The sequence below is a fragment of the Taudactylus pleione genome, unplaced genomic scaffold (genome assembly GCF_031769625.1).
Source record: "Taudactylus pleione unplaced genomic scaffold, aTauple2 ptg000580l, whole genome shotgun sequence".
Classification (NCBI taxonomy): domain Eukaryota; kingdom Metazoa; phylum Chordata; class Amphibia; order Anura; family Myobatrachidae; genus Taudactylus; species Taudactylus pleione.
In genome coordinates, this window is record NW_028284982.1 from 464,274 (window position 1) to 488,546 (window position 24,273).

General features: G+C 47.9%; 1 protein-coding gene across 1 annotated transcript in view; it reads right to left on the reverse strand.

The window, feature by feature from the left end:
• The window catches only part of TMEM8B (transmembrane protein 8B), a 135,138-nt gene that overhangs the window by 9,138 nt on the left and 101,727 nt on the right, over positions 1–24,273 (reverse strand). The window contains exons 8-11 of the mRNA XM_088453524.1: positions 22,692–22,815; positions 22,393–22,535; positions 6,007–6,185; positions 5,512–5,658 (exon numbers count right to left, since the gene is read on the reverse strand). Coding sequence (XP_088309650.1) covers positions 5,512–5,658; positions 6,007–6,185; positions 22,393–22,535; positions 22,692–22,815 — 593 coding nt within the window. The remainder of the gene's footprint in view (positions 1–5,511; positions 5,659–6,006; positions 6,186–22,392; positions 22,536–22,691; positions 22,816–24,273) is intronic.

Genomic DNA, 24,273 nt, shown 5'->3' on the forward strand with positions numbered 1-24,273 from the left:
GCTGCGTCTGCTCTAGCACCTGGTGCCGGAGCCGCGGCCTTCCCATGGTGTACTAGCGTGCGCTGTAATGTGCCAGCCCTGAGAGCGCACGTGCACGTAGTAACACCGCCGGTTGTTGTGGACAATCCATTATGGGCGCACCATCGCCCCCTGCACCAGGCCTATAGCAGTGTCTGCGTCTGACCGCGGCCTCTGCGACTGCGACTCTGGGTGTGACAATGCAGCCGCTATCACTGACACGCCCGCAGCACGCCCATTACACGCCCGCAGCATGCCCATTACACGCCCGCAGCGCGCCCATTACATGCCCGCAGCGCGCCCATGACAAGCCCGCAGCACGCCCATGACACGCCCGCAGCACGCCCATTACACGCCCGCAGCACGCCCATTACACGCACATGTGACAGGTGTTGTATGCGTTCACATCGGGCCACTCCCGTATGCAATAGCGCATTAGTGCATCAGGGTATGCGCCATAGGGGTTTTCAGAATATATTGTACATGCGCAGTAGCATATAATCGCTCACTACGTGAATATCGGCATTACGTGTAGTTAGCGCGCAGCTCTGAATTAGGCCCAGTAGGTGAAGCGGCCATTTTGGACATAAAACATTAAGCATAGGATACAGGCACAGAGAATATACTGCGCCCCCTGCTGGTACAATCACATAATACAGGATTACAGAGAATATACTGCGCCCCCTGCTGGTACATTCACATAATACAGGATTACAGAGTATACTGCGCCCCCTGCTGGTACAATCACATAATACAGGATTACAGAGTATACTGCGAGCCCAGTTGGTACAATCACATAATATAGGATTACAGAGTATACTGCGCCCCCTGCTGGTACAATCACATAATATAGGATTACAGAGTATACTGCTCCCCGTGCTGGTACAATCACATAATACAGGATTACAGAGTATACTCCTCCCCCTGCTGGTATTATCACATAATACAGGATTACAGAGTATACTGCGCCCCCTGCTGGTACTATCACATAATACAGGATTACAGAGTATACTCCTCCCCCTGCTGGTACAATCACATAATACAGGATTACAGAGTATACTGCTCCCCCTGCTGGTATACTCACATAATACAGGATTACAGATTATACTGCTCCCCCTGCTGGTACAATCACATAATACAGGATTACAGAGTATACTCCTCCCCCTGCTGGTATTATCACATAATACAGGATTACAGAGTATACTGCTCCCCCTGCTGGTACAATCACATAATACAGGATTACAGAGTATACTGCTCCCCCTGCTGGTACAATCACATAATACAGGATTACAGAGTATACTGCTCCCCCTGCTGGTACAATCACATAATACAGGATTACAGAGTATACTGCTCCCCCTGCTGGTACAATCACATAATACAGGATTACAGAGTATACTGCTCCCCCTGCTGGTACACTCACATAATACAGGATTACAGAGTATACTGCGCCCCCTGCTGGTACAATCACATAATACAGGATTACAGAGTATACTGCGACCCCTGCTGGTATACTCACATAATACAGGATTACAGATTATACTGCTCCCCCTGCTGGTACAATCACATAATACAGGATTACAGAGTATACTCCTCCCCCTGCTGGTATTATCACATAATACAGGATTACAGAGTATACTGCTCCCCCTGCTGGTACAATCACATAATACAGGATTACAGAGTATACTGCTCCCCCTGCTGGTACAATCACATAATACAGGATTACAGAGTATACTGCTCCCCCTGCTGGTATACTCACATAATACAGGATTACAGATTATACTGCTCCCCCTGCTGGTACAATCACATAATACAGGATTACAGAGTATACTCCTCCCCCTGCTGGTATTATCACATAATACAGGATTACAGAGTATACTGCTCCCCCTGCTGGTACAATCACATAATACAGGATTACAGAGTATACTGCTCCCCCTGCTGGTACAATCACATAATACAGGATTACAGAGTATACTGCTCCCCCTGCTGGTATACTCACATAATACAGGATTACAGAGTATAATGCTCCCCCTGCTGGTACTATCGCACAAAATAGGATTACAGAGTATACTGCGACCCCTGCTGGTATACTCACATAATACAGGATTACAGATTATACTGCTCCCCCTGCTGGTACAATCACATAATACAGGATTACAGAGTATACTCCTCCCCCTGCTGGTATTATCACATAATACAGGATTACAGAGTATACTGCTCCCCCTGCTGGTACAATCCCATAATCCACGATTACAGAGTATACTGCTCCCCCTGCTGGTATTATCACATAATACAGGATTACAGATTATACTGCGACCCCTGCTGGTATACTCACATAATACAGGATTACAGAGTATACTGCGCCCCCTGCTGGTACTATCACAATACGGGATTACAGAGTATACTGCGCCCCCTGGTGGTACACTCACATAATACAGGATTACAGAGTATACTGCGACCCCTGCTGGTACAATCACATAATACAGGATTACAGAGTATACTGCGCCCCCTGCTGGTATACTCACATAATACAGGATTACAGAGTATACTGCGCCCCCTGCTGGTATACTCACATAATACAGGATTACAGAGTATACTGCACCCCCTGCTGGTACTTTCACATAATACATGATTACAGAGTATACTGCGCCCCCTGCTGGTACAATCACATAATACAGGATTACAGCATATACTGCGCCCCCTGCTGGTACAATCACATAATACAGGATTACAGAGTATACTGCTCCCCCTGCTGGTACAATCACATAATACAGGATTACAGAGTATACTGCTCCCCCTGCTGGTACAATCACATAATACAGGATTACAGCATATACTGTGACCCCTGCTGGTACAATCATATAATACAGGAACAAATATTCTAATATGCCTCCTGCTGGTACTATCACATAATACAGGATTAAGGAGTGTACAGCCATGGCCAAAAGGTTTGAGAATGACACAAGTATTGGTTGTCACAAAGTCTGCTGCATCAGTGTTTATGATGGTAATTTGCATATATTCCAGAATGTCATGAAGAGTGATCAGATGAATTGCAATTAATTGCAAAGTTCCTCTTTGCCATGACCATGAACTTAATCCCAAAAACAAAATTTCCACTGCATTTCAGCCCTGCCACAAAAGGATCAGGTGACATCATGTCAGTGATTCTCTCGTTAACAGGTGAGAGTGTTGACGAGGACAAGACTGGAGATCACTCTGTCATGCTGATTGAGTTAGAATAACAGACTGGAAGCTTTAAAAGGAGGGTGGTGCTTGAAATCATTGTTCTTCCTCTGTTAACCATGGTTACCTGCGAGGAAACACGTGCAGTCATCATGGCTTTGCACCAAAAGGGCTTCACAGGCAAGGATATTGCTGCTAGTAAGATTGCACCTAAATCAACCATTTATCGGATCATCAAGAACTTTAAGGAGATAGGTTCAATAGTTGTGAAGAAGGCTTCAGGGCGCCCAAGAACGTCCAGCAAGCACTAGGACCGTCTCCTAATGTTGATTCAGCTGTGGGATCGGGGCACCACCAGTGCAGAGCTTGCTCAGGAATGGCAGCAGGCAGGTGTGAGTGCATCTTCACGCACAGTGAGGCGAAGACTTTTGGAGGATGGCCTGGTGGCAAGAAGGGCAGCAAAGAAGCCACTTCTCTGTAGGAAAAACATCAGGGACAGACTGATATTCTGCAAAAGGTGCAGGAATTGGACTGCTGAGGACTGAGGTAAAGTTATTTTCTCTGATGAATCCCCTTTCAGATTGTTTGGGGCATCTTGGAAAATGCTTGTCCGGAGAAGGAAAGGTGAGAGCTACCATCAGTCCTGTGTCATGCCAACAGTAACGCATCCTGAGACCATTCATGTGTGGGGTTGCTTCTCAGACAAGGGAGTGGGCTCACTCACAATTTTGCCATGAATAAAGAATGGTACCAAAACATCCTCCAAGAGCAACTTCTCCCAACCATCCAAGAACAGTTTGGTGAGGAACAATGCCTTTGCCAGCATGATGGAGCACCTTGCCATAAGGCAACAGTAATAACCAAGAGGCACTAGGAACCAAACATTGAAATTTTGGGTCCATGGCCAGGAAACTCCCCATCCCTTAATCCCATTGAGAACTTGTGGTCAATCCTCAAGAGTCAGGTGGATAAACAACCCCACAAATTCTGACAAACTCCAAGCATTGATTAGGCAAGAATGGGCGTCCATCAGTCAGTATGTGACCCAGAAGGTGAGTGACAGCTGCCAGGGCGAACTGCAGAGGTCTTGAAAAAGAAGGGTCAACACTGCAAATATTCACTCTCTGCGTAAACTCAATGTAATTGTCAATAAAAGCCTCTGACACTTATGTAATGCTGTAATGTTACCTCAGTATACCATAGTAACATCTGACACTTATGTAATGCTGTAATGTTACCTCAGTATACCATAGTAAAATCTGACACTTATTTAATGCTGTAATGTTACTTCAGTATACCATAGTAACATCTGACACTTATGTAATGCTGTAATGTTACCTCAGTATACCATCGTAACATCTGACACTTATGTAATGTTACCTCAGTATACTATAGTAACATCTGACATTTATGTAATGCTGTAATGATACCTCAGTATACCATAGTAACATCTGACACTTATGTCATGCTGTAATGTTACCTCAGTATACCATAGTAACATCTGTCACTTATGTCATGCTGTAATGTTACCTCAGTATACCATAGTAACATGTGACACTTATGTAATGCTGTAATGTTACCTCAGTATACCATAGTAACATCTGACACTTATGTAATACTGTAATGTTACCTCGGTATACCATAGTAACATCTGACACTTATGTCATGCTGTAATGTTACCTCAGTATACCATAGTAACATCTGTCACTTATGTCATGCTGTAATGTTACCTCAGTATACCATAGTAACATCTGACACTTATGTCCTGCTGTAATGTTACCTCGGTATACCATAGTAACATCTGACACTTATGTAATACTGTAATGTTACCTCGGTATACCATAGTAACATCTGACACTTATGTCATGCTGTAATGTTACCTCAGTATACCATAGTAACATGTGACACTTATGTAATGCTGTAATGTTACCTCAGTATACCATAGTAACATCTGACACTTATGTCATGCTGTAATGTTACCTCAGTATACCATAGTAACCTCTGACACTTATGAAATGCTGGTAATGTTACCTCAGTATACCATAGTAACATCTGACAAAAAGGTCTAAAAACACTGAAGCAACAAACTTTGTGATAACCAATACTTCATTCTCAAAACTTTTGGCCATGGTTGTAGTGCACCCCCTGCTGGTACAATCATATAATACAGGTACATAGAGAATAATATGGCACTGGCATTATGAAGACACAATAAAATGTGTTCTCCATATTCTAGAACAGTTTAGAAATCAGAAGTAAATATCTGATTGGCTGCTCTCAGTAACAGCACCTGTAATACTCGGAGCTCACCTGTTTGATGATTGGCTGCAGCCTGGCCATGCTGATAACCGTCACCCACACTGACATGAGTGAGCCAAGGAAATCGCAGAACTGCAGGACGTCGTACTCCATAATACAGAAGACTACGATTCCGGGCTGGTCACAGGCATGATAAAACTGCGCAGACATGGATGTGAGAGAAGGTTACATACTACAAAATACACGGCTTGCACTGTGCAATGTGATAACACAGAGACATCGTGCTCCCACCTGTCAGACTGCTATAGTAACCTGCACATTTCCACCATATAATCACCCAGAGACCCCTTTGGGGAGAACCTCTATATCCTATATCACAGGAATTGTTCCCCCACATAAGAATGGTCACGTTTGTGATAAAATGTTCTTGTAGTGTCACAAAGTGGCATTAACACCTTCACTGCCAGGCACAGAGATGTACTACAATTACAGGCTTACACAGAATAGAAATGTCACCACTGACAGTGTAACCTGAGCTGTACTCACGGTGGAGAAGAACATGGTGAAGATGTAGACAGAGGCCTCCAGAAGATATCGGCTGCGCAGAGCGATGAGAACCGGCGGCAGGAACATCAGGTTACTCAGGCAGAGGAGCAGAGTAGACAGAAGCTGGAAGCCATAAGTGAAGGCCTGAGAGTTATCCGTGCAGCCCCAACCACTCCAACCTGGAAGAGAGACAGAGGCTCAGCCCACAGGTAAATACCACCTCCTGGGAGATAATGTACCCCCACATGGAAGATTCTGTACCCCCACCACCCACCCAGAAGATACTGTGTCCTCACCACCCTCCCTGGAGATACTGTGTCCCCACCACCCTCCCAGGAGAGACTGTGTCCCAACCACCCTCCCAGGAGAGACTGTGTCCCCACCACCATGCCAGAAGATACTGTGTCCCCACCACCCTCCCAGGAAATACTGTGTTCCCACCACCCTCCCAGGAGATACTGTGTCCCCACCACCCTCCCAGGAGAGACTGTGTCCCCTCCACCCTCCCAGGAGATACTGTGTCCTCACCTCCCTCCCAGGAGATACTGTGTCCTCACCACCCTCCCAGGAGAGACTGTGTCCCCACCACCCTCCCAGTAGATACTGTGTCCTCACCACCCTCCCAGGAGATACTGTGTCCCCACCACCGTCCCAGAAGATACTGTGTCCCCACCACCGTCCCAGAAGATACTGTGTCCCCACCACCCTCCCAGGAGATACTGTGTCCCCACCACCCTCCCAGAAGATACTGTGTCCCCACCACCCTCCCAGAAGTTACTGTGTCCCCACCACCCTCCGACAAGATACTATGTCCCCACCACCCTACCAGGAGATACTGTGTCCCCACCACCCTCCCAGGAGATACTGTGTCCCCACCACCCTCCCAGGAGATACTGTGTCCTCACCACCCTCCCAGGAGATACTATGTCCCCTCCACCATCCCAGAAGATACTGTGTCCTCACCACCTTCAAAGGAGATACTGTGTCCTCGCCACCCTCCCAGGAGATACTGTATCCCCACCACCCTCCCAGAAGATACTGTGTCCCCACCACCCTCCCAGGAGATCACCAACTGGGCCGTCCCACCAGTGAAGAAGGTAACTGATTTGGAAGATCTGCACAGAGTCCAAACAACTAGTGGTCCCGGCTGGCAGTAATAAGAGCAGCTGCTCGAGCTGGCCCATGCTGTTATACAGGTGACGGGGGGGGCGCAATGGCGCTACTAAAGATGCAGCCTGTGTGCATCTTTGTTATGCTCAGAAATAAAATTATAGAGTAACAAGAAATGAAGTAGACCCTCCTGACGCTTCTCTTTAGAAAGTAGATTAGTACCACAAGACAAGACAATGACTCCCCCCAATGTGTGGTGTTTCCTCGCTCAGACATCATATGACAAGAGAAACAGAAACATCACACACATGTGCAATTCTGATATGAAAAGTGTGTATTCAAATATGAGCACTTCCTCCCCAGGACATGCTTGTGTTAGGCTGGTGGATCCTCCCCAGGACATGCTTGTGTCAGTCTGGTGGATCCTCCCCAGGACATGCTTGTGTCAGTCTGGTGGATCCTCCCCAGGACATGCTTGTGTCAGTCTGGTGGATCCTCCCCAGGACATGCTTGTGTCAGGCTGGTGGATCCTCCCCAGGACATGCTTGTGTCAGGCTGGTGGATCCTCCGCAGGACATGCTTGTGTCAGTCTGGTGGATCCTCCCCAGGACATGCTTGTGTCAGGCTGGTGGATCCTCCCTAGGACATGCTTGTGTCAGGCTGGTGGATCCTCCCCAGGACATGCTTGTGTCAGGCTGGTGGATCCTCCCCAGGACATGCTTGTGTCAGGCTGGTGGATCCTCCGCAGGACATGCTTGTGTCAGTCTGGTGGATCCTCCCCAGGACATGCTTGTGTTAGGCTGGTGGATCCTCCGCAGGACATGCTTGTGTCAGTCTGGTGGATCCTCCCCAGGACATGCTTGTGTCAGTCTGGTGGATCCTCCCCAGGACATGCTTGTGTCAGTCTGGTGGATCCTCCCCAGGACATGCTTATGTCAGGCTGGTGGATCCTCCCCAGGACATGCTTGTGTTAGGCTGGTGGATCCTCCCCAGGACATGCTTGTGTCAGTCTGGTGGATCCTCCCCAGGACATGCTTGTGTCAGGCTGGTGGATCCTCCCCAGGACATGCTTGTTTCAGGCTGGTGGATCCTCCCTAGGACATGCTTGTGTCAGGCTGGTGGATCCTCCCCAGGACATGCTTGTGTCAGGCTGGTGGATCCTCCCCAGGACATGCTTGTGTCAGGCTGGTGGATCCTCCGCAGGACATGCTTGTGTCAGTCTGGTGGATCCTCCCCAGGACATGCTTGTGTTAGGCTGGTGGATCCTCCGCAGGACATGCTTGTGTCAGTCTGGTGGATCCTCCCCAGGACATGCTTGTGTCAGTCTGGTGGATCCTCCCCAGGACATGCTTGTGTCAGTCTGGTGGATCCTCCCCAGGACATGCTTATGTCAGGCTGGTGGATCCTCCCCAGGACATGCTTGTGTTAGGCTGGTGGATCCTCCCCAGGACATGCTTGTGTCAGTCTGGTGGATCCTCCCCAGGACATGCTTGTGTCAGGCTGGTGGATCCTCCCCAGGACATGCTTGTTTCAGGCTGGTGGATCCTCCCTAGGACATGCTTGTGTCAGGCTGGTGGATCCTCCCCAGGACATGCTTGTGTCAGGCTGGTGGATCCTCCCCAGGACATGCTTGTGTCAGGCTGGTGGATCCTCCCCAGGACATGCTTGTGTCAGGCTGGTGGATCCTCCGTAGGGATTCTTCTGTACGTACTACACGATATGTGTTTCTATCTCCTACTTCCATCTATATCCCTGCGGAGGATCCCCCCAGCCTGACACAAGCATGTCCTGAGGAGGAAGTGCTCATATACAATGCACAGTACATTTTTACTCTAAGTAAGCAGAATAATATTGAGGTGATTTACACCCCGAACTCTACATTTGTGGACTTATATGAACTTTAATCACTTGTTTGAATACAAACTTTTCATATCAGAATTGCACTATTGTGTGATGTATTTGTTTCTCTTTTCATAGGATGTCTGAGCGAGGAAACAGCAGACATTTGGGGAAGTCATTGGTGCACCCGCAAAACACTGCCTGGGGAGAACACTGTGGTGGTACTAGTCTAGCGCCAGGAGGGTCTCCACTGTTTGTTGTTCTTGGTCCATGATGTTGTCACAGGACCACGTAGGGACTCACATAACCAATACTTCTGCATTGCTGCGTACCCCTCCGGCCCATGATGTTGTCACAAGACCACGTAGGGACTCACATAACCAATACTTCTGCATTGCTGCGTACCCCTCCGGCCCATGATGTCACAGGACCACGTAGGGACTCACATAACCATTACTTCTGCATTGCTGCGTACCCCTCCGGCCCATGATGTTGTCACAAGACCACGTAGGGACTCACATAACCAATACTTCTGCATTGCTGCGTACCCCTCCGGCCCATGATGTTGTTACAGGACCACGTAGGGACTCACATAACCATTACATCTGCATTGCTGCGTACCCCTCCAGCCCATGATGTCACAGGACCACGTAGGGACTCACATAACCATTACTTCTGCATTGCTGCGTACCCCTCCGGCCCCTGATGTTGTCACAGGATCATGTAGGGACTCACATAACCAATACTTCTACATTGCTGTGTACCACCGGCCCCTGATGTTGTCACAGGACCACGTAGGGACTCACATAACCAATACTTCTGCATTGCTGCGTACCCCTCCGGCCCATGATGTCACAAGACCACGTAGGGACTCACATAACCATTACTTCTGCATTGCTGCGTACCCCTCCGGCCCATGATGTCACAAGACCACGTAGGGACTCACATAACCATTACTTCTGCATTGCTGTGTACCACCGGCCCCTGATGTTGTCACAGGACCATGTAGGGACTCACATAACCAATACTTCTGCATTGCTGCGTACCCCTCCGGCCCATGATGTTGTCACAGGACCACGTAGGGACTCACATAACCATTACTTCTGCATTGCTGCGTACCCCTCCGGCCCATGATGTTGTCACAGGACCACGTAGGGACTCACATAACCATTACATCTGCATTGCTGCGTACCCCTCCGGCCAATGATGTCACAGGACCATGCAGGGACTCACATAACCATTACATCTGCATTGCTGCGTACCCCTCCGGCCCATGATGTCACAGGACCACGTAGGGACTCACATAACCATTACATCTGCATTGCTGCGTACCCCTCCGGCCCATGATGTTGTTACAGGACCATGTAGCGACTCACATAACCATTACATCTGCATTCTTGCGTACCCCTCCGGCCCATGATGTTGTCACAGGGCCACGTAGGTGCTCACATAACCATTACATCTGCATTGCTGCGTACCCCTCTGGCCCATGATGTTTTAATTTACGAAGGACCAGAGGAAGTAGGGATATCGGAGGGAATAGATACGCCAACTGAAAGGTCCATTGCACCAACAATGTGTCCACCAGGCTTGCATCGGCATCTCTTATCCTGGACCCGTACACGGGCAACTGGTGATTGTGTCGGGAGGCCATGAGGTCCACCTCCGGCAGTCCCCACTTGTCCACAAGTAATTGAAACACCTCTGGGTGAAGCGACCATTCCTGGGGATGCATGTCGTGACAGCTGAGGAAGTCCGCCTCCCAATTGAGGACTCCTGGAATGAAGACTGCCGAGATGGCCGGAAGGTGGCACTCCGCCCAAGACAGGATGTGTGACACCTCTGACATCGCTGCTCGACTACAAGTCCCCTCTTGATGGCTGATGTACGCCACCATGGTGGTGTTGTGGACTGAACTTGCAAGGCCCTTCCTCGAAGAGCGTGACCGGACAACTGGAAGGCCATGTACACGGCCCAAAGTTCCAGAATGTTGATCGGGAGAACTGCTTCTTCTGCATTCCAACAGCTCTGAAGTGAAAGTGGACCTGTCACTGCACCCTAACCCGGAGGCTGGCATCTGTCGTGAGCAGAACCCAGTCCGGGATCCAAAAGGGGCGACCCTTGGTGAGATGAGATGTCTGAAGCCACCAAGCTAGCGACAGGCACACCTCCGGAGACAATACCAGCATCTGAGTCTGGGGCCGGTGTGGTAACCCGTTCTATTTGGATAGAATAAGTTCCTGCAGGGGCCTGGAATGTAACTGGGCATACTCCACCATGTCGAACGCCGACACCATGGACCATAGAACCCTCAATCTTTCTGGAGGCATAAAGATCCTTTGCCAATGAGAATCCAGAAGGGTTACCAAAATGAACCATCCTTTGTGATGGAATCACGGAGGACTTTTTCCAGTCTATCAGCCACCCGTGCGCTTGCAGACAAGTGATTGTCAGGTGCAGATGTAGTAGAAGTACCTCCGTAGAGCTTGCCAGCATATACCCTGGCTCCGCAGATGGGCAGCCCATAACAGCCATAATTTTGGTGAATACCCTTTGAGCTGTGGAGAGGCTAAAGGGCAGAGCCTGAAATTGGAAGTGGTGCTGACATATAGCAAACCGCAGATACCGCTGGTGTGAAGGCGCTATAGGAACTATAGGAGGTATGCATTCTGGATGTCCAGGGAGACCATGTAATCCCCCAGTTCCATAGCCAGAATGATGGAACGTAAAGTTTCCATCCTGAATTTGGGCACTCTGAGGAACTTGTTCAGCGACTTTAGATTGAGGATAGGTGATGCAACCCATTGACTCATGCAGAAGAACTGGTGGGGAGGTCTGTGACGAAAAGGAAAGGGCGTACCCCTGAGAGACCACTTGTACCCAAGCATCCGTGGTGGTGTTGGACCAGCACTGGGCGAATTGAAGAAGTCGGCCTCCCACTCTGGGATCCCCCAGAGGGAGGCCCGACCCATTAGGCTGAAGGTTTATCCTCTGGCTTGCAAGCAGGGCGTCTAGTGCTCCAGGCCTGCTTCTTTGGTTTAGGGGCGGCCTTGGTTGCCGACTGCCTTGGGAAGGACTGACCCTTGGACTTCCCTTGAGTTCAAAAGGACCGGAAAGCAGAGGTCCTAGCCTTAGAAGGTGCAGCTGCCGATGGTAGAAAAGCTGACTTAGACTTTGCCAGGGTATCTACAATTTTGTCCAGGTCTGGGCCAAACAATATCTCCCCATTAAAGGGTGAGGCCTCCAGGCCTTTCTTGGAATCTGCATACGCTCTCCAAGAACGTATCCACAAAGACCAGCGAGCGGACACAGCTGCAGCTGATACTCTGGAAGTCAGAAGACTGGCATCCAAAGACGCTTCTCCAATATAGGAAGCAGCATCCCTCATCTGTCCCACTAAAGCTCTCTGAACCTCCGGAACTTCCTCAGGAAAGGTATCTTCCAGTACATTGGCCCAGCTCTCAATGGCCTTAGCCACCCAAGGGATGGCCATGGACGGATGGGCCACCGCCCCTGAGAGAGCATAGATTGATTTTTTTTTTTTGTATTCGTTTATTGAATAGAATTGATCAGATAATAGAATAACATTGTCCAAAACATTGAACTGCAGTACAATAGTTACAAATAATTAGTAGCAAATATTACTAAAATACACAACATTTCGTCGTTAAGAAGATCAATCATGAATAAAGTTACAAATGGGGTGAGGGGAGATTGGGTGGGATAAATAATAAATTAAAAACAAAAGGGTGTGAGGGGTTCTAATAAGAAAATAGGAAATAAATTGGTAGGGGGCGATCCGGGGTGGGAAATGGTGATCACGAGAAGAGAGAGATAAGGAAAAGAGAAACCTTGGGAGGTGCTACCCAAGACCTGGGAGAGGGGAGTTCTGATAAGTGTACCAAGGACGCCAATCCAGTGGAACTTCCTAACACTGTTATTCCTTAAACTGGTAATGTATTCCATTTTGGCTATGAACCAGATTCTATTTCCGAGTCCCTGTTTGGGAGGAGTGTTAGGTTGTTTGCAGTTGCGGGCAATTTGGTAGTTTGCCGCACAGGTTATATGAAGTACCAATTGATTTGTGATATTGGGAAGATCATCGATCGGGGCACACAGCAAAAAATTTGCTGGGGTATATGAGAGTGGGGTAGAAATAATTTGGGATAGTAGGGTACGCACTATGTTCCAGAGCAGGACGATTAAGGGGCATGGCCACCATATATGGAAGAAGGATCCAAGTTGGCCACAACCTCTCCAGCAAAGAGCCGAAGAGCTAGGGTAGATTCATTGAAGGCGCTCTGGCACTAGGTACCACCTAGTATACACTTTGTAGGAATTTTCACGGATGGCTATGCTAATAGAGCATTCAGAAATAACCAGGCATATGCATTCCCATGCTTCTTCTCCAAGAGATAGACTCAGGTCTAGTTCCCAAGCCTGTTCTTGTGGCTCAAGCGGGGGGGATTCTGGTGTTAGTATAGAGTGGTATAGGTGTGAAATAGTTCCCCTGTCATTGGGTCTGTGTATACATAGTCTCTTCATGGGAGTAGGTTTGCAATGAGAACCACTGGGGAGGGACGAGGTAATAAAGTGGCGTATATGTAGGTACTGGTAATGAAGTTTATGAGGAAGTCCATGTTTGTCTTGGATTTCTGCGAAAGACATTGGGGAGAAAGCCTCAACTCTATGATGGAACCTGGTGATGCCTGCAGATATCCAGGGAGTGGCCATTGATTGAGATAGACCAGGAGAGAACACGGGGTTGTTCCAAATGGGAGTTAGTGGGGAGGAATGTGATGAGAGGGTTAGTTTTTTGTTTAGGGAGTCCCAGTTATGAAACATCAAGGCGATGGTGGGGAATAGGAGGGAGGATCTAGGCCTATGTTTACGAGGCAACCAGGGAAGGTAGGAAGCTGAATATATATCTAGTATATCGCTTTCTAAGTCAACCCATCGTTTCACATGTCGGGGGGGAGTGCCATGCAGTCATCTGACTCAAGCGAGTTGCATCATAATAACGATGTAAGATAGGTAGCCCCAATCCCCCTTCCAAGGAGCGTTTGGTGAGAATATCACGGCGAATCCGGGGTTTCCGGCTGTTCCAAATGAATTTGCAGAGTGAGGTTTGGAGGGTTTGTAGTTTGTGGGATGGGACAGGAACTAGTAATGTCTGGAAGAGGTAGAGTAGCTTGGGGAGAATATTCATTTTTACAGCGTTAATGCGTCCCACCCAGGAGAGAAAGTATGTCTGCCACTGTTGTAAGTCTCTGTGGATTGAGTTGATGAGGGGAGGATAGTTAGTTCTATATAGGGAATCATAAGATTTAGTAATTGATACCCCTAAATATTTGAGAGAATCTCATTTCCAGATAAAATTAAAATTTGATTTTAATAAAGATTTAGTATTTTTGGTGAGGTGGAGGGGGAGAGCTTCTGATTTGGTGTGGTTAAGCTTGTATCCAAAGAGCTCGCCATATATATAAAGCTCGCAAAATAGATTAGGAAGAGACATGAGTGGTTTAGTCAGCGTAAAGAGTATGTCATTTGCGAATACGGAGAGGGTGTATTGGGTGTGCTGGACCTTGACGCCACATATGTCAGGATTGGCCCGTACTCTAGTGGCAAGTGGTTCTATAATAAGGGCGAATATTAGGGGTGACAGAGGACATCCCTCTCGAGTCCCGTTTGAAATTGAGTCGGAAAGCAGGCCCCCTGCCGAGACCGCCGCAGAAGGGTTAAAATATAGGGCTTGAATAGCTTGCAGGAATTTACCATGTATTCCATATTGGCGTAATGTGTGGAACATAAACGGCCAAGAGACTCTGCCGAAGGCTTCCTCTGCATCCAGGGCAAGCACCACAGAGGAGAGTTTATGAGTGTTAGCATAATGAATTAAATTGATTGTGCGTCTAGTATTATCTAGTGCCTGTCTGGACGGGACAAAACCCACCTGGTCAGGGTGAATTAAGGAGGGGAGAAGGGGTTCAGTCTATTTGCAATTACTTTGGCAAATAACTTTAGATCGGTGTTAAGCAATGAAATGGGTCGATAATTGGGCACCGAAAGAGGGTCTTTGTTTGGGGATGACTGTGATAGTGGCTTTAGTCATGTCTGGGTGGAAAAAAGAGCCGTCTAATATACATTTGAAGGTCATGGTAAGGTGTGGTATTAGGGAGGACTGAAATGTTTTATAATATGACATTGGTAGGCCATCAGGTCCAGGTGCTTTTGAAGGTTTTTGTGTCCTGAGTGCCGCTATAATTTCCTCCTCGGATATGAGTTCATTTAAGGAGGCGGAGGTGAAGTTGTCTATACAAGGGAGGTTGCAAGAGGTAAGATAATCAGAAAAAGAAGTGGTCGGGGGGTCATGGGATGAGGGAAGATTGTAGAGACGTTCCTAGTAGTTTTTAAATAGAGAATTGTTAGTGGCTGGGTTGTACTGTGGTTGCCATGGTCGTCTTTGAGCATTGGGATAGCAGTTCTGGCTTTCCGGGCTTTTAAACGATTGGCCAATAGGGAATCCGCTTTGTTACTCTTCTCATAAAATTTTTGAGTAAGCCAACGTAGGGTTTGTTCAGTCTTTTCAGCCTGAAGGTTAGTAAGGGTCTTCCTGGCAGAGGTCAGCTTATTATATATGGTGCGGGATGGCTGGCGTTTATGGGCGGTTTCTAGATGAGCAATGTCTTTGGTCAAGGAAGTTATTTGAGATCTACGTTCTTTGTTCCAGAAGGAGCCGTAACTGATGATATGTCCGCAGACAACGGCCTTATGAGCCTCCCAAACCACGGGGTTGCAAGCAGTGTCGGTGTTTAAAGAGAAGTAGTTTGCTAGGGCAGATTTCACCTTTTCCTGAAATTTTGGGATATTCAATAAGGTTTCGTATAGGCGCCACGAGGGACGTGATGGCGGTATGTCAAGGAAATCGAAAGTCGTGGTGACAATGGAGTGATCTGACCATGGGTTGGGAACAATGGAAGAATCGACAATATGCTTGGAAGCAGAGTTGCAACTAAGGATCAGATCAATTCTCAAGTAAGATTGGTGGGTATCGAGAAAAAGGTAAAATCTCTAGATGTGGGGTTAAGGGCGCGCCATGTGTCAAAAAGACATGATTCCTGAAGATGTTTGTTTAGGGATCGAGATGATGGACAGGGTCGCGTCTTAGTAGGGGCAGGAGTTTTATCAAGGACAGGGTCGAGAATAGTGTTAAAGTGTCCTCCGATGGGGTGGTTGCCCATCCTATATTTATTTAGTTTAGTGAAAACGGATTTGAAAAATGAGGACTGGTCTGAATTGGGGGCATATATATTAGCAATTGTACATTCCAAATCACCCAATTTACCTGTTAGTATGATATATTGTCCATCCGAGTCTGTGAGTTTAGAGTAAAAGGGAGTCTACTGCTGATTAGGATTGCCACTCCATTGTGTTTGGTGTTACTGGAGGGGTAGTATACTGTGGGGAATCGTTTAGAGTGTAATGAAGGGTGTGATTACTTCTTAAAATGAGTTTCCTGGAGCAACACAATTGCAGCCTTGAGACTTCGGATGGTCTGAAAAAATGAGGAGCCTTTTTGAGGGGTGTTTAGTCCTTTGACGTTAAGTGAAGCAAAAGTAAGTGGCATTTGGGTAGAGTATTATAAGCAGTGATGAATAAATTGAGATAGGATTGGGAGTTGGAAAGGTTAGGAAAAGTAGGGTAGATGGAGTTCCCTCTTCTTTTTTCAAAAGAGAGGGGTAGAGCAACAGATAAAATAGATATATTGGGTCCCCGAATCGCCTAGGGACAAAGAAGAAAGAATCAAACAAAGCAACAATAAAAGAGAAAAAAAAAAAAAAGGGGGTGGGAAAGGGTTGGGGAAGTGAACCGGGTGGGGATTCCTCATGTCCTGCAGAGGAAAACGCACACTGAGGTCAGGACAATATGGTCCAAAAAGGTAGAAGGGAGGGTAGTCCCAATTACCTAGTTCAACTAGAGTTGAACTGTGAAATGAATATTTTGATATAATTTAATATGTCTAATTGATATAGGGGGAACAGTGGGAGCGTTGGAGAACTGTCGCCCTCCATTTTGTGGTTATATAGTAGAGAAAAAGAAAAAAAAAGGGAGGGGCAATGAAACAGAAAGACCTAATAAACTCTAGTAAAAAAAAATCATTGAAGATTATTTAAATGAGGGGGGAGGGGGAAGAGTGTAGAGATCCATGTGGGAAAGCTATGAAATGGGTACAGATCAGAATAACATATAGTAATATAGTACAACATATAAGGTATATACCCGGTAATAGAGAAATCTGTGAGTTTAAAGGATCATATTGTGAAGAAACTGGAGCTATTCATATGGGGACTGTATATTGCAGTCTAGTAACTATTTTGGTTTGCAGACTGATAGGTATATAACAGTGCAGAACGAGAACCCGTTTATATATCAGGTGATAAAACAAAGATAACAGGTATAGTTATAAATGATATAGTATAAAATAATTCTAGCAGAAAAAAAGGATATAATGTGTTCTCCAGTATAGAGGCTCACGATGAAGTCAGGAGCTCCGCGATGAAGAAGGTAATCCCCAGCACATGACCAGGAGCGTCTTCAATGATTAGATTGACCGATTGTCTTTGGGCAGTCCTGTAATGAGGAGAGGGCAATCCATATCCTTAAGTGTCTACTGACAAAGAGGGAGAAGGGTCAGAGTCCTCTAAGTGGGAGAGAAAATCTTTACCTTCTTTGGGATGTCTAATCACAATCGTTTTCCCATTGTAGTCGATCAGCAGTTTGAAGGGAAAGCCCCATCTGTAGCGAATCCCTCGGTCGCGAAGAGCCCTTCTCTTTAAAATTGTAATAGGAGCTAGGTCTTGAAAAAAAATTGCAATTTGATGTTATGGCTCCAAAAAGGGGTAAACCCCATGTCATGTACAATAACTCTTTCTTTCTCCTTGAAACTGAGGAAGTGTATGATTACGTCCTTAGGGGGTTCACCATCTCTTGGTTTAGGCTGGAGGGCTTGGTGGGCTCTTTTCCAGTGGAAATTGGTGAGAGCCTAGGTCAGGAAGAATGGAAGCAAAGACTTTATGGAGGTAATTCTCTAGGTTATCTGAGGTCACTGACTCTGGAATATTTCATATGCAGAGTTTATTTCTTCTCTCACGGTTCTCCAGGTCCTCATTTTTAGTACTGAGGTCGGCAAGATCTTGAATAATATGGTCTAGGTCCCTATGAACCTCGTTTTGAGATTTGTGAAAGGCGTCTTGATGAGATTCGAATTTGGTGGCCCTGGTAGATAGTGAAGAAAGATCCGATTTGATATTTGAAATAGCTTTGTCAAGTTTGGTTTCTAGAGAGTCTTTTAGATCTGTAATAAGAGATCACAAAGCCAAGATGTTCTCCTTAGTGGACAGGGCCGTGGAGGGTAGTTCATCTCCGTCACTTTGAGAGAGGTGAGGGGAGGGAGGGGAGACGGCTGTTGAGGGTTTGTCACCTTTAGAGAAATGTTGGGAGTTATCTCCTCCTGCTTTTTTCCTGGAGTTAGTGTTTGACCTATTCATGGTGGCACAGATAGGGATCCCAGCAGCGGGAGAGCAACAAAACTGTATAGTTGGCGTTGGGGCCGGGTTGAGTAGGAATATCAGTCCCGGGATTATGGAAGTTTGTAAACAAAAATAAATGGGATTGGATTGTAGAGTCTCTACGAAGATAGAGATAGGAACCACAGGAGGGCATAGCCTCGGTGCTCTTAGGGGGTTATTGATGAAAGTCGCTCAGGAATTTATTGAAATGACAATAGGCCATGGGAAGGGGGGTGGAATATTGCAAGTAGGTAGCTAAAAGAAGCCCCAGAGACCAAAGAGAGTATAATGTGCAGGCCACTGTTCCAGGTTATGAAAATAGAAATGATTGATACCTGATGTGCTGTATGTGAGTCAGCAACTGAATGGTGCAGTTTCCATGTACAGGGCTCTAGTACATCATTGGCTCCAAGTCTCCAAAGGGGGTTCAAGTGCTTACTGATGCCGGTGGGAACACATATGGGCAGTCACAGCAACAACCAGAGCTCTGTTGTGAATAACAGTGGCTGGAGTTGATTGAGCCTCAACCAAGATGGCGGATCCCCGTCTGGAAGGAAACGTGTGATCCTACCGCTCATCGGGATCAGCAGGAGGCACCAAGGAGAGCGGGGGTCGAGATTGAGTGAGGTATGGCAGCGAGGACCCACCCGGCGCCGTAGGGCTCGGCTCCGGCGGCAGGGGTGATAGGTTGGAGTCAAGATGGCGGCCTCCCGTCAGCCGCGGCCTTCAGCACTATCACCACCCAGAGTACTGAGGGGAGATGTTGGAGCGGGGTCCGGGGACCGGGTATCGCGGAGTAGCGGCACTCTCCCTTGAGCTGCAGAGAGCAGCGCCGTCAGTAGTGGCGGGCATGACGGGCCGTGGGTGGCTCTAACTCAAGGCTGCGGTTTTTACGCTGTTGGTAGGCCTTGTGTGAGGAGGAGGCGAGAGCAAACGGCGTGATCACCTTGTAGGTTAGGTAGTTGCACCGGAGGGTACTGGGGATGTGGGAGTCCCTGAAGAGGTGGTGTGGGCATGAAATCAGCACCAATTTGAAGGGTTAATTGGGGAATCCGGCAAGAGCTGTGTCAGTTTGCTTCCTCTCAGTCTGCCTACCAGAATAGAATGATCTTAAACAAGTCTCCACCTTCCTGTCTGTGGGATCCTTTAGGGATGAGATAGAGGGCATAGGCAAGGTAGCGCTCTTGATTGAGCGAGTAACATGAGAATCCACCACAGGCGGAGTTTCCCACTTTTTGCAATGACTTGCAGGAAACTGATAACTAGACGCTAAATGTTTCTGTGGCTGGAACCTCTTACTAGGCGACTGCCAGGCCTCCGCCACATGATCAGTCAGCTGGTCAGAGAGAGGAAAAACTGCCGAAGTCACTTCTGCCTGTTTGAAATTTGGGTATTTAGATTTAGGGGCCCGTCCGTCATCCAATATATATGAAGAATGGATCGCACCACCCTTACCAATGCCAGCACATTAATGGAAGATTTAGTTTCCACTTCCTGGACAGGGGAATCCGAGTCAGAGTCCTCATGCAATTCCCCATCATCCAAGGACGCATCCGAGTCTGACAGTTGCGTAGGCTGGGCTGACATAACAGGGCGTTTAGACGCCGTCTGAGGCTGTCACTCCGTAGCATAGTCTGAAATGCTGAAGATGAAGCAGCCAAACTCTGGACTGAACTAGAGAACACATCCACCCAAGGTAGTTGCCCCGCCTGAGGTTCCCTGAAAGGGAATGACGGACTGCTGAGTCACCGGAGGAGACTGAATATATATATAATGTAACCACGTATATGGACTAACAGTCTAAGGCCCAGGAGAAGACTGCAATAATTACGGTATACCCTGAGAAGGGAGGATGGCTGGTTGGGGTAACCCCTTATGAAGGAGAGCAGTTGGGACCGCCAGACGGTCCGCAATGGATGCCAGCACCTGAGAAAACACTGCCCAAGGAGGGTCCAGTCCCGAATTTGGGGTGTTAAGAGAGGTATGCAATCGGGAAGCCGACTGCCTAAATACCGGCAGCTGGCTTCCCGACTGTCATATCCCGGCAAGGGTGAAATGCCGGACGTCTAGATGTAGACGCCCGCATTTCCCCGACGCCGGGAGACCGTCATCACGATCGTAGTGATGCCGGGCGCCACGAGCAGACAGCCGCGGGGGGGGAAGGGTTAGGTTTAGGGCTCCGGAGGGGATCTTAGGGTTAGGCACCCCCCAGGAGGGTTAGGCTAGGGGGAGGGAGGGAGGGTTAGGGTTAGGCACCCTCGGGGGGGACTTAGGGTTAGGCAGCGGGGAAGGGGGTGGTTAGAGGGGGGATTAGGGTTAGGCACTTGGGGGGGAAGTTAGGGTTAGGCACCCCTAAGGAGGGTTAGGGGGGTTAGGTTAGGTTAGTGGATACTCACCTATCCACGATCGGTATTTCCAGCACTGTCGGGCTTCCGCTGCTCGGAACTCTGCTGATGTCGGGCTGCCGCTTGACGAGAATCGAACCGCCGGCCATGGGGCCGGCGGTATTTCATACTAATTCCGTTAGAGGGACCAGGTAATTGATGGCACCTCACACACAGTCCATCCTGTGATAAATCCTCCTTATTTACCTCTGCGACACAGCGTCTGCAGGAGCCGCGGAGCGCTCAACTTCCTCGTCAGACTCATAATATATATATACAGATATATATCAACACTATTGGAAGTCCAGTGGTCCACGCGCTGCCCGAGAGATCTGCGCTGCCACTATGAGAGTAAGATGGCCGCCGGAGACCTCAGGGGAGGAGTGGCCGTAGGAGGAAGCAGCTCAGCGATGCCAGACCGAGCGGAATGGCTCACTGAGCTGAGGGGAGGAGCCGCTAGACAGGGAAGGTTGCCACCCCTGGCTAGCAATTAACCCCCGGGACGTCGGTTCTCACTGCCGGCATAACTCCCTGGTGGTCTAGTGGACACACAGGGTATGCCTCCGGAGAGGGGGAGCCCGCCGCCAATGCTAGCGTCTCCGGTCTCTCCCCGGAGGTAGGAGACGTGACCCACGACTTACCTGTTCCCCGGCGATGCGGCAGCAGTCATGGGATTCCCCCAGAGCCCGGCTAGGACAGACTCTGGGGTCCTGCCTAGATCTGTACTGGCGTCGTGGTGCCGGCGGAATGTAGGAGCGGCAGCTTGGACATCCAATGGACAGTCCAACGCTGCCACTCTGAAGAGTTAAAAAATAAATCAAATTAAATGAAAACTCTTAAAATAAATTAAACTTAGGGGCTGCTAATCAGCACCCCCTGCGCTAACGGTGACCCGACTCCAGCCCGGGCACCAACTTAAACTGAGGTGCCTGTGGCTCGGGGGCGGGGTTATAGGGAGAGTGGACCCAGTGCATCCTGGGAGCTAAAGCTTTAACTGTGTGGTGCCCGTGGATCCAGATACAGCTATACCCCAAGGTCAACCCTGTGGACCCCCTATGGACACTGAAGAAGAAATATCAAAAGTTCATATCAGCAAATGAAGGTTTGCGTCTCCAGTCCGCCAGACCATCAATAAGAGTCTCGGTGTATCCTAGCAGGCTGCGGCACAGTTTCCCCAGACACGCTGTGCAGGGTATTTACTGAGACTACTCTGGACCTCCGGCTACCTGAGCGGAGGTCCAGAGTTCTCCAGGTGATGCCCTTAGAGGGCGTGGCTTAGTGATGTCACCTGGAGAAACCACTTGTACTAGAAGTGGACTATACATGAGGTACCCTCAGCCTTTGGGAATGCCCAGCTAGCACAGACTGTGTACACATAAGTCTGATACCCTCACAGATTGGTCATAACCCTCCCTGATGACATAATGAGATTATTGTTACATAATAACTGCTCAGTGACATCATAACCCCACCGTTTCCATTACCTGCCCGGCACTCGCAGGCGGCGTACAGGTAGTTGTTGGTCCTCAGTAGTTTGCACTGTCCGTACGCTCCACACTCATTGATACACGGAGACAAGAAAGTGCGTAGGTTTACTTCTGCGCTGACATTACCGCATGGGGTCCACCTAACACGGGGACACAATCAGTGTTACGCACGCTCACGTGGGGGAAAGGTACATAATGGTGATAAATACCACTAACAAAGGGGGCACAGTATTGCTCCTATGTCTTTGAATATCTACACATATAAAACACGTATCGTTGTGGCATGGAGAACTCACCCATGTTCAGTGGCACACAGAGAGCGCAGGCTCAGGTACCAGGTGCCAGTCTGGGGGTACGGGATTCGCAGTCGGCTGACCAAGTTACTGATATTTACGGACAGAGAAAAGCCAGAGAGGACATCTGAGGAGAAGAAGGGGCAGAAAACAGCCCATTACCCCACAAATTACTCCGATTGTTCCATGTCGTTCTGTTTCACAGCTCAAAGGGGCATAAAAAGAACAGGTGAATCTTCTATCAGAACAGTACACCCCAAATATCAACATACTGTATACAGCCCCGTCGGGCTGTCAGGTATGTGGTTCATTAGGGCGACTACTGTATCGTATAATGCAGCATTCTCTGTACAGCGCTGTATAATAAGCTGCTGCTCTATGGGGCATATTCAATAGGCAGCGAGAAAAGATAAAAAACCCGCACCTGCGAGGTCTTTCCTGCAGGTGCGCGTTTTTTGCTATTCTATTAGGCGCGTGTTTTGTTTTAAAACACGCGCCGGGAGGTATTTTTTTGCGCACCTCCTGAGCAAGCGTGATTTTTCCTAAAATTGATGATTTCAGGAGAAATCCCCGCGGCACCCCCCCCTGGGGACTAATTAAGCAATTGTAAGTATCCAATTAGCTTAATTAGTCCTTAATTAATCACCTTCCTCAGCACTGTCTTCTGCATCTTCTTCTGCATCCAGCGTCGGGAGCCGGCTCTTCTGCAGCAGAGTGAGTATGGTGTATGTATGTGTGTATCAGTGTGTGTGCTGTATGTAAGTGTGTATGTATGTGTGTATGGTGTATGTCAGTGTGTATGGTGTATGTATGTGTATGGTGTATGTCAGTGTGTATGGTGTATGTATGTGTGTATGGTGTATGTTTGTGTGTATGGTGTATGTATGTGTGTATCAGTGTGTGTGTATCAGTGTGTGTATGGTGTATGTCAGTGTGTATGGTGTATGTATGTGTGTATGGTGTATGTATGTGTGTATGGTGTATGTATGTGTGTATCAGTGTGTGTGTATCAGTGTGTGTGCTGTATGTAAGTGTGTATGGTGTATGTATGTGTGTATGGTGTATGTATGTGTGTATGGTGTATGTCAGTGTGTATGGTGTATGTATGTGTGTATGGTGTATGTATGTGTGTATGGTGTATGTATGTGTGTATCAGTGTGTGTGTATCAGTGTGTGTGCTGTATGTAAGTGTGTATGGTGTATGTATGGTGTATGTCAGTGTGTATGGTGTATGTATGTGTGTATGGTGTATGTATGTGTATGGTGTATGTCAGTGTGTATGGTGTATGTATGTGTGTATGGTGTATGTATGTGTGTATGGTGTATGTATGTGTGTATCAGTGTGTGTGTATCAGTGTGTGTATGGTGTATGTCAGTGTGTATGGTGTATGTCAGTGTGTATGGTGTATGTATGTGTGTATGGTGTATGTAAGTGTGTATGGTGTATGTATGTGTGTATGGTGTATGTATGTGTGTATGGTGTATGTATGTGTGTATCAGTGTGTGTGTATCAGTGTGTGTGCTGTATGTAAGTGTGTATGGTGTATGTATGTGTGTATGGTGTATGTATGTGTGTATGGTGTAT